Below are 11,285 nucleotides of genomic sequence, written 5' to 3'. Positions count from 1 at the left end.
AACACTGAGCTGGCTAGAGGTGCCATCTGGCTTGGCGTAAGGCAGGTTCTATGCTTCGTTTTTATAGTGTTCGAGATAAAGCTGTGAAGTGCTTTGAAGTCCTAAGAATCACCCTAGAAGAAGGTAGGTCAGTTCTGTATTATTATCCCTTACCCTCTTTTGCAGATGTGAGGGAAGGAGGCTGAGGGTCAGGGCAGGTCCAGAACTGAAACATTTAAGGATGCAATCCTAACCCCAACTGAAATGGAAGTAAGCCCCATTGAACTCAATTGTGCTTACTTCTGGTTAATATCACACTGTTCTGGTTCATTCTCTTGGCCATTGGACCTGGGCCCGTTAAAAAGTGTAAATCATTTGGGGTGTCCCAAGAAGTTAGTGAATTAACAGGATTAGGGCAAAACAATTGGCAGAAACACATAGAAGATCATCTTGCAAGAGGTGGGTGAATTCAGGTTCTCTGCCTTGCAGTTGCTCTGTCCCCTGATCTTCATTTCATCGTGAGCTCACAGCCCTTGAATGCACTTCTTAAGGAGGCCGCCCCATGACGACAGTTTCCCCCTGTACAGATTTGGTTTCTCTCCCTGTGTGGGGAAGATTGGTTATATGCATGAATGAATGCACATGTAAAGCCATTGTTGCATTCTTTGAGGAGACACTGAAAGTGGGACTCTAGGCATTTTTATGTTCAATCTGCATCGACTGCTTCAGTTCTGCTACTTCACCAGCAGAAGATTTCAAGTTCTTAAGGTAACGCAGATAACCCTGGTGTGTGTTTTAAACTTCCTGCTCTTCTTTTGACCCACTTTGGGCCTTCAGGGCAACTTACAAAAAATAACAGTTAGTGTAGTTAACAGCAGGTTACTACAAGAAGTAGTTTAACCACATAGATCACACAACTTAGGACTTCTGAGCAATTGCAACAGAGCAGAGCACATTAGCAGAAACTGGATTTTAAAAAATGAAACAACAGCATAGAGTGATGTGCACCCATGGTGTGCAGGGGCAAGCATACCCAATACCATGCAGTGGTACCTTGGTTCTCAAACACCTTGGTTCCCAAACGGCGAAAACCCAGAAGTAAGTGTTCCGGTTTTTGAACGTTTTTCAGAAGCCGAACACCCGATGTGGCTGTCGGCTATTGTTTCTGGGGCACCTGCACCAGTCAGAAGCTGCGCCTTGGTTTTTGAACATTTCAGATCTCAAACGGACTTCTGGAATGGATTAAGTTTGGCGCTTTTGTTTTTGCTGTTTATTTTGCATTTTTGTTTCCAAGGCTTTTTCGGTTAATTTGTTTTTGTGACTGTGTGCAACCCAGTTCAGCTACTTATTGATTGCGTGACTGCAGAAATGGATAAAAGTCCCCCATCCAAACAATGACTATCATCAGTGCAGGTAAAAAAAAAAAAGTTTTTTCTTAAATTTTCTTTATCATCTACAATACTGTCTTATTTATTTTATATTACAGTACATTGATTATTGCTTTCATTTTATGGATCAATGGTCTTGTTAGATAGTAAAATTAATGCTAAATTGCTGTTTTAGGGGTTGTTTTTAAAAGTCTGGAATGGATCAGTCCAATTTGCATTAATTTCTATGGGAAAGCGCACCTTGGTTTTGGAACGCTTTGGTTTTGGAACAGATTTCCAGAATGGATTAAGTTTGAGAACCAAGGTCCCTCTGTATTCCATGTATGTGTGGAATCAGAGAATGCACAGCAACTTGGGTTTGGAACACATGCAGTTTCTAATCAACTAATCCTGTGAGAAAGAGCCTGACCAAAAGGGAACAAGTTCCACCCCATCTTAACTCTCCGGAGGCAGGTCATGTACCGTCTTCCCAGCTTTCACCCCTTAGTTACCAAGTGGGAGTCATCTAGTAACTTGTTTAAGGCAAACCTTTCCATTCCCTTCCTCCCTTAGGTTGTGTGAATAAACCAGACAACAGTACCTTTCTGAAAAGTGGTGTGTGTTTTTTATTCTTCAAAATCTCATTAAAATAAATACAATCCTGGAGCAGGGAGCTCCCATATATACATAAAATGGGGGTGTGGGGAGGGGAGAGATGGGAAAAGTTAAAAGAGAGACTAGTAGAGTCTGTTCAGAGGAAGGTGGCATTTCCACCCCAGTATTAGTGCATTACCAGCCAGGAAATTGGGGTCGATCCCCCAAATCCCAGAGACTGCAGTGGTCAGCAGGGACCTGCCACAACCCCACTCCCCCAAAAGGTGGGAGACAGTAGCTGGTACCCTTTTCAGAGAGCCACAGAAATAAATACACCCTTTTATTTACAAATCCAGTGTATTGGACTCGGAAGATTCTCTTTGCAGCTAGTTTAAAAAAAGAGAGAGAAAGAGCACTGAGTGCGAGAGACCCTGGCAGCTTCTATGCAGTTAAGGCACTGACTGGAGGCATGGTGTGCGCACAGACCCACGCACAGATGGGGCATGGAACTTTCAGTATGGCTCAACCTTGCCCCCTTAAAAGGCTGCAACCCTAAATAGCACAGTTGCTAGGGAATTAAGCCCCATTGTACTCCGTGGGATTTCATGCTGAGTCAACCTGTTTAGGATTGTACAGTTCCTTATGTGTGCTGAATCTGAGCAGGTAGTGGACCCAGGAGTGTCACAAGTCAGTAACTTTGTTCTCTACGAGAGCTGCAATCTGTTGCAGTCGATATGCCAGTTGCATCTTCTGGCCCAGTGGGTCCTCTTCTAGTGCACTGATTATCTGCAAAGAGGCACACAAAGTCAGTATTTTGCCTACCTATCCTAGTAGAAGTCTTTCTACAGCAGGGTTGGCTAACTTGTGCCAGAGCCTTCCTGATGTTGCCAGACTGCAACGCCCATAATCCCTGACCACTAGCCATATGGGCTGGGCCTGGTGGGAGTTGGAGTCCAACAATATCTGGAGGGCCACATGCTTCCCATCCCGGCCCTACAGGCCTTCCCTTCCCAGCAACCAACCTCTCTGCAGGGAATGGGTTAGAATAGATGGGTTCACTCCCACCCCACCCTCTCCCGCAGAAATTGGTCTGTTTATGTCCCTCCGTCCCACCCTCACCAACATCCTGCAAGTACAAAATCTCAAGGGATTTATCATACCTGATCATAGTACTTGTTAATATAATTATAAAGTTCTTGCAGGGCCACCAGGCAGTTGAGGTCAGAGGAATATTTCTGCCGAAACAGGAGGGTGGAAAATGAAACGTTAGATGTTTTAAAATTACATTTTCATTACAACTACACGTGGACATAGGAAGCTGCCTTATCTAGTCAGGCCATTGGTCTATGTAGCTCAGTACTGACAGGAAGAGTCTCTCCAGGGTTCAGACGAGGAGGGCTCAACCAGACCTGCCAGGAGATGCCAGGAACTGAATGTGGGACGTTTTGCATGCAAAGCACACTCTCTGCCACTGAACTACGGTCCTTGTATTTTTGCATATTTCTATACATTATGCTACGTTTATATCATACTCATTGATACCCCTTCTCACCCTTCCTTATAACAATCCTAAAACAACAATTCAGACAACTTCAGAAAGGGAGCAATAATTGATGGAGGGAACTTGTGTGATTGCACACCTTGTTGATGGGATCCCAACAAGGGAGCACAATGCATGCCTGTGCACAGAGAGGTGCCCTGCCCCAGTTTCAGTGGACTGGTATATGATGAAGTGTCCTGGTAAATACAAGCAACGCCCCATTGACACATGCTCAATATGTGAGCATCCGCTTATAAAACTGCAGGTTATTACAATGATCCTGCTAATGTTCTTATCAGCTTACAGTTTGTTTGTAAATATTCAATAAACCATTTCCATTCTTTTATTTAAAAAATTGTTATCTTGATTTCTTATTTTTCCAGTAAGTTTCATCATTTCTGCATATTCCATAAGTTTTTGTATCCATTCTTCTTTTGCTGGGATTTCTTCCCAATGGTGTTTCAAATATACGGGATTTCACATACTGTATGTGTGTGGTGCCTCGGAACGTAACCCCCTCATAAATGGGGAGTTGCCTATATAAACAATCCAAGTTTGGGCCACACTGCAGCAAGCAACCCTTGTTCAACCTGTGATTTAAAGACTTTCCAAGATCTCTTGCAACATATCTTCGACATAACTTGGAACGGCACAATTGTATAACTTTTAGAAGACATTTGAAGACAGCACTGTATAGGGAAGTTTTTTTATGTTTGTTGCTTTCTTGTGTTTTTATATTTTGCTGGATGTTGCTCAGAGTAGCTGGGGCAACCCAGTCAGATGGACTGCATATAAATGTAATAGTACTACTACTACTACTGCCTCAAATAAATGCCTCAAAATCAAGGGACTGTGCAGCAACCACTCCCCTCCACCCACCCACATACTGAAGTCAAATCAGTTGACATATTCAGTGGATTTTCATGATGGTGACGATAGTAGTAGTCATGGTCACAACAATGAAAATCCACTGAATATGTCAACTGATTTTGAGGCATTTATTTGCTCTGCCACACAACCTTTCCTTGTTTGAAAGCAGCAGATTAAGTCAGCATGGGAGAGTTTTAAAATTAGTGAGGCACAGAGAGTGCAGTTTTTAAATACTATTTTTGGTTCTGGAATCATGGCAGGATTCCCTTACCCCCGAGAGTTCAGTCAGGGCTGAGTTCATCTCTTGGTAGCTGGCAGGAACAGTCTGTCGAATATCAGCATAATACCTAACGGTGGAGGAGGGTGGGGGGAGAGAAGAGAAAGGTTAGTGGGGAGGGGCCACACTGCAGTGTAAGTCTCCTTTGCCTGCCCTAAAAATGACATTCTCAAGCCAGCCAGCAACATTCGTAACATCCAACACTGTCTACAACACCCTCTCCTCATTCTGTAGTATGCTGAAAGATGTCATTGTTGTAATTCAATTAATTAATTAATTAATTAATTAAGCAAGCAAGCAATACTGGGAGAAGACCACTAAGCATTTCTCTCATTCATACTGGGTAACAAAAAATGGTGGGCCTTTTCACCCTTTCAATGCATTTTTGGATGTGAAATCTTTGAGCAATGTTGGTTAAATGGATGTGGTCCGGAAGGTGTGATTTTGCATCTGTGCAGAAAACATGCAGGATTCAGTTCCCTTAGAATTGTTGTTGTTTAGTCCTGTCCGACTCTTCGTGACCCCATGGACCAGAGCACACCTTTGTCCATGGAGTTTTCTTGGCAGGGATGCTGGAGTGGCTTGCCGGTTCCTACTCCATCCCTTAGAATATCTTCATTAAATAAAAGAAATTTATGAATCTGGAATTTATGAAGATATGCTCACAAGTTTGTGGATGCTGACTGAGAAATCTCCAAAGCCATGGAGGAAGCGAATAAGATTCCCATTAAAGATGGGGCTTCAAAGCCATGTCTAGCTCCTTACTCTTCCATATTACTGGCAGAAGCAGATTTATGTAAAATAAGGGGGGTGGGGTGTAAATCTGCTCTATTTGCATAATTTATAACTGTTGCAAAATTAATATTTCGTTTTGCATATTTTTTTAACAAATGTAGAATATATGCAATCAGTTCCCAGGACTCCTGGCTTCCCCAAACACACCCACAACCTCTCATTTTCTGCAGGGCTAGGTATTCTTCCACCACAACAACCTTTTTTCCTGTTTTTCACACTTACTTCTCCACCATCTGTTTGTAGTGTGGGATTTCCCTGGCATAGAGTAGTTTGTTGACTGGTGAATCCTGAGGAGGGAGGGAGGGAGGGAGGGAGGGAGAGAGAGAGAACAAAAGGTGATGTAAGGTTTGAAGAAGTTTTGGAAAGGGGACAGAATTCAGACTCAAGAATTATGTCTCCACCTGTATGGGGTATGGGGTGCAACTGGTTAATTTTCAGGCTGTCCAGACTGCATTTTAAAAGAGACAGATAATGTAAAATTTCTAAGACCAATTCAGCATTTAAATAGGAGCCCATTCCAAAGCATGCTCCCAATGCAATACTCTGCAAAGCTAACAAAGAGGAGGGGAAGTTCCTCTGAGCATGTGAAGAGTCAAAGCCTGCCACATAATCTCTGATCCATCAAGACACAGGTCTTGTAACTGAAAGGGTGTGACTTCCAGAGGCCTTCAGCAGTGCTGCCCCTGAAGTTTGAAAAATGTAACAGCAGGGTTGCCATATGTCCTCTTTTTCATGGGTAGAGTTGTCATAACAATCCATAGTTAAAAGTTAAACTCGGCAAATGTGTCCTCTTTTTCGCTCTTCAAAATATGGCAACCCTATTTAACTGACTTGTCATTTAGATACCTAGCAGGCTTTAAATCCAAACACATTATTTAGCAGCATTTTTAAAAAAAGTTTCCTAACCACGAGGAAACAGCTTGTGTTGCACGCCCGTGGCTGTTGGCTTCCTGCCATGGATATTCTGCTGCAAAAAGGAAAAGGAGGCAAGAGAAAGTCATTGCAGAGCTAGGAAGCTCCCTGGGTGGCCTTGTGCCACTCACTCATGCTCAGCCTAACCTCCCTCACAGGGTTGTTGTAAGGATAAAACTGGAGTGGGGAGGAGAACTATGCATAGCACCTTGAATTCCTCCGAGGAAAGGTGGGATATAAGGGTAATAAAATAAGCAGTTCTAACAGATATGGTAAACCTAGGTCTGGGTTGCATTGCTTCAGACAGCACATGGCAGGTCACATGCAGGTGGGGGAAATTCTCCTACATACAAAAAACCCCTGCATGCATAATAATAATAATAATAATAATAATAATATGATGATATTAGAGAGAGGAGTTACAGCATAGCTTTTTCTCTGCCACAGTTTTCCGCATGCATAAATCTCCAATTTTCTCTGAAACCTACTTGCAGCATAGACAGATTTACCACCTCAGTAAAGCCCTCTTCAAGGACATTACTATCAGGTATTAAGAAAAAACACAGAGGGGAGAGGGGGGAGAAGAGTATAATAATAATAATAATAATAATAATAATAATAATAATAATAATAATAATAATAATAATAATAATAATAATAAATATACCCTTTCATAAAACCCAAAATCAGATGCCTAATGTGATCACCTGGCTGTGTCCAATGGCAGGGCCAGCCCTGATAGGTAGATGGAACTTTCATGAACAGAGGCAGTATACATACCACCTGAGTTCCAGATTCTGGGAACAAATGGGATAGCCACCACCTCAGTGCCCTGCTTTTGAGATTCCCAAAGGCATATGGCTGGCAGCTGTTGAGAACTGATGCCGGATGAAATGGGCCTTGGCTTGATCCAGCCAGCTATTATCATTAATGCAGAACAGAAAACACAGAAGTGCTAATTCTAAATCCCAGCATACTTGCTATGCCAAGATATTTTTGCATCCAAACATAAATAATGATTTGTTATTTCTGAACGTGGCTGAAAGGTGAAAAGCACCAACCACCCTACCTATTGCGCTGCTTTAAACATCATGGCTTCCCTTCCCCCAAGAGGGACCTCCCACCTGATCTCACAACCCTCTTTCTTTAGCAAATCTAGAATTCCGAACAAAACCTCAGAGCTGGGCATTTCTGAAAGGGCCTCCTGGCAAAACACTAGAGAGGCATGATGAGCTGCTGAGTAAGGTGGCTGAACTAAACCCCAAATTAAAAATGGAAATGCCTACATTTTAAAAACATAATCAAGTGAGCTCTTGGTCATGAAAAAAAAATGATTTGAGAGAACCACCAGTCCTTGGGAATGATGCCTGAGAGATGGCAAAAGCAGGTCTCAGTCAGGTCTGACCAGTTTGACAGGCTGTTTCGAGAGATTGAGAGAGATCAACTTCTACAGTACATGCAGAAACAATCCTTCTTGTCCCCAATACAGGGTGTTCTCCCTGCCCCCACCCTCATCTTCTAGAATTGCTGGGTTTTGCATTGAAATGACAAAAATAAGCTGTACCTGTATTTTATTTTTAAAGGAAAGAAAAAGGTGCCCCAATATATCTAAGACACTATTTAATATGCAACATGTTTCAGGCACAGCAAACCTTCTCTCAGGGATCTACAAAAAAACCCCCTGAAAATTGTTTTCAGAAATTCTGGAAAACAAAGCTGAGACCCTCAACCCATATGTTTCCAGAGAGTGACCAGAATGTGGGAAAGGCACTTGGGGCCATAAATTGGGGCTTATATATTTGAGCCAAAGTTCAGGTCTAGAACATAGGGTGATGTGTCTAAATCTCAATCTCTCTCTCTCTCTCTCTGTGTGTGTGTGTGTGACCAAGCATGGCAGAGCGTCACTCATTCACTGTTGTACAAACAAACAGGGAAAACTCCAACATTTCTATGATGAGGGCAGAGATAAGACTTTTAGATTGAAAAGGCTCTATAAGTCAAGGCTCCCTTTACATTTCACACAAACATCCTTGCAGTCTCAGATTTCATTTTAAAACACCTTAAGGCCTGATTGTGTGGGCAACACTGGGTGAATTATCAGAGGGCATTAAACAGCTGAGAATGATTTCCAGTTTAATAGGGCAGTATTTCAATGCTCTACATAGCTCCTTGCACATCCCCAAAGAAAATAGCTCAAGTTGAGGAAGTAGAGGGAAGCCCAGAAAAACTGGGGGGGGGGCAGGTGCAGCCCCCACAGTTCTGACTGGCAACCTAAGTGTATGCTGGCATGCCTGGATTTGGAACTGCTTGTAACGACAATTTTGAACATTGTAATAATATATGTACTCAGACGGATAAAATGTTAAGGTGCGGGAAATGATATGTTTTGCAATACAGAATGTTAAGTGGAGTGATGCAACGTAATTAACAAGGTTTGACTGTTAAATGGCCTAGATGGGAGAAAAGTCATTCTCACACAATCAGCAATAAGCATCTTGAAATCAGTACTTCTGTGCAAGTGTTTGAAACAGGCCAAAACCACAACAGACATACTGGAATCGAGATGATAGTTTGGTGGATTATAAGATACCACTGAACTAAGAATGAGACTTTCGCTCTGATGTCAAGACTCTTGCATTAAGGAATACCTTTATATGCAAGAAGCCATGAACAAGTCATGCTCATACTTGCAACCAGTGATTTGTGATGCTGGGGGAAAATTTGCTCCCCCTTTGTCCAATATCTTGAAGTTTGCTCTCCACTTCCTCTGGGACATCAGAAATGGTCCTCAGTAGAGATGGGGCAAGGGGGCTTCTGCTAGTTAGACAGACACCTTTGCTCCCATGAAAGCCTGGTTTCATGGAGGATTTGTTTTTCAAAAAGTGTCACTTGTTTCCATTCCTTGAGCCAATATGGAGTGTTTTATTCAGCTGCTCTTCAAACAAACAGTCTGATTAAGGTCCCTCTGGTGTGTGCCATCCATTTTGTTCCTGTTCTGTTTATGGCAGTATGCTAACTGTGAGGGTTAAAATCGTGGCGATTATAAGGCGTAGGGCAAGAGATTTTAGTGCCTCAAGCAGGAAATCCAAATGGCTAATTAACATGGGAATCCCCTGGGAATCTTCCACATTAAAATGAATAGGAGAGCCCCAAGGGTACTTGCCCAGTGGACTGTCACGCACATAGACCCTCTCTCTGAGTCTCCAAATCTGCTGCCGAAATGGCATCTAAAATCCATAGTTGAACAGCAGGCGCTGACTTACCCCCCATATTGAGGGGGTGCAGTCATGCAACATGTCACACAACATGTCACATGATGCCACCGGGCAGGGCGGAGCATGTGGAGGGTGATCTCCATGCTTGCTTGTCCCAGCCCCCGCCCAGCTTCTGAGCTGCCAGGCTGCAGCTGGAATGAGCGAAGCAAAGATTGCCCACGCTTGTCACAGCCACTGCCTGGCTTCTGTGCAGAGGCTGAGGCTGGGACACTTGGAGGGTGACTGATGGCTGCGGGGACAGCAGCCCCCTCAGTATTGGGGTGGCACTGCCCCCTGCCCAAAAATACTGGGGGAAATGAAGCCCCCTTCCCCCTTTACCCAGTGCAACTGGCTACCTCTGTCAGTGGCAATGGGATTCATATTCAAGTTAAATGCCTGGAGTACCCCGTTTCAGAACAGAGGGCAGGCCTGACTTCATCAGGATCAAGGCAAGCACTACCTGTCCTCTTTTGATCCTGGTCTGATATGGGTGTGACCTTTAGACATGTGCAGATGTATAAACTTACCCTGCCAACTTTGTGCTCAGCAGTTGTACAGGCATCAATGAATGTCTGAGCAATGACAGTCAAGTTGGCGTCCACATTGTCAGAGACACGCACATCAAAAATGAACTGTGGGTTCTTGAGTGTGTTCACCCAGAAGCGCAGCAACAAACTAAGGAGGAGGGGGAAAGGCAGAAACCAAGTTAGCAACTGGCCGACTGTCTTTATCCCTTCTGGTTGAAAATGTTCAGTCTCCACAACCCACTGTCCCAGTCTCAGCTCCTACGGCCACCATCCATTCCCAGCCAATGCTGCCTCAGCAACCCCGTGTCCACGCCACCTGTTTGTTTTCCAGATGTGCAGCGTCTCTGGCTCAGTGACCCCGTGCCGCACTGCTAGCTCATCCAGCAGGTCAAACAGATACTTGACAGCAATTGGTACTGGGCGGTTGACACTCAGGACAGCCTGGAACACATCATCCACAAACTTCTGTAGCGTCCCCTTTGGAGAATAAAGGGAAGAAAGAGGGGATTAGAGACTCATAGGTGCACTGCCGAGGCAGCCAGGAATCAGCCACATAAATAACAGCATGTTTCTACAGCATCCTGCATTGGCAACATAGGAATCTGGTGTCCAAATAACTTTTTTTTTGGTACAGACTGACAGAAACTGCTCCTGAAAGCATAACACGGGGAGTCCCTTTTTCCTCCCTTGAAAGAACTTTAAACCAATAGCTAAGCCTATAGATCTGGGATCTCATCTCCAGTAGACTCCTCCAGCCCATTCCATTCTCAAAACAACAACTGTCATGTTCTCAGTCTTAAATACATTTCCAACATTACTGTACCTCTGTATTATAGCCCTAAATTTAATATGGATGGAAAAGTTTGACTTATATGGAATGGAACTTGCCAAGGACAAAACAAACCCACCTGCCACCATACTAGTTTCAAAATTGTCAAATAAATTGAACTGGTTGTTTATCCTTCAGTTTAGAGGGCTGTACAAAGTATCTTTGGCAACTGCCTTAGGCTAAGAATCATCACACCCCAAACAAACAAGATTTAACCTGTTCAACTGTTGATGTGTTGCATATGTGACAAGAAAATTCCTAGAGTAGTCAATATACAGCTGTCCACTTAACCCTATTCTAACCTCTTAATTTAAATTGTTGGTGTAATGGGTATGGGGTTG

The 11,285-nt window shown here is 43.4% G+C and overlaps 1 protein-coding gene across 2 annotated transcripts in view; it reads right to left on the bottom strand.

Moving 5' to 3' along the window:
- Positions 1-1,948: 1,948 nt before the first annotated feature.
- PLXNB3 (plexin B3) overlaps positions 1,949-11,285 on the bottom strand; it is a 54,865-nt gene continuing 45,528 nt past the window's right edge. For both annotated transcript variants that reach the window (XM_083482753.1, XM_083482754.1), the window contains exons 30-35: positions 10,432-10,592; positions 10,116-10,263; positions 5,645-5,709; positions 4,622-4,697; positions 3,101-3,175; positions 1,949-2,726 (exon numbers count right to left, since the gene is read on the bottom strand). In XM_083482753.1, the coding sequence (XP_083338879.1) occupies positions 2,622-2,726; positions 3,101-3,175; positions 4,622-4,697; positions 5,645-5,709; positions 10,116-10,263; positions 10,432-10,592 (630 nt within the window). In that variant the 3' untranslated portion in view covers positions 1,949-2,621. The remainder of the gene's footprint in view (positions 2,727-3,100; positions 3,176-4,621; positions 4,698-5,644; positions 5,710-10,115; positions 10,264-10,431; positions 10,593-11,285) is intronic.

This window comes from Podarcis liolepis, assembly GCF_965112155.1.
Source record: "Podarcis liolepis genome assembly, chromosome: 17".
Classification (NCBI taxonomy): Eukaryota; Metazoa; Chordata; class Lepidosauria; order Squamata; family Lacertidae; genus Podarcis; species Podarcis liolepis.
The sequence above is the reverse complement of the archived record's forward strand: the minus strand, read 5'-3'. Positions and strand labels throughout refer to the sequence as shown.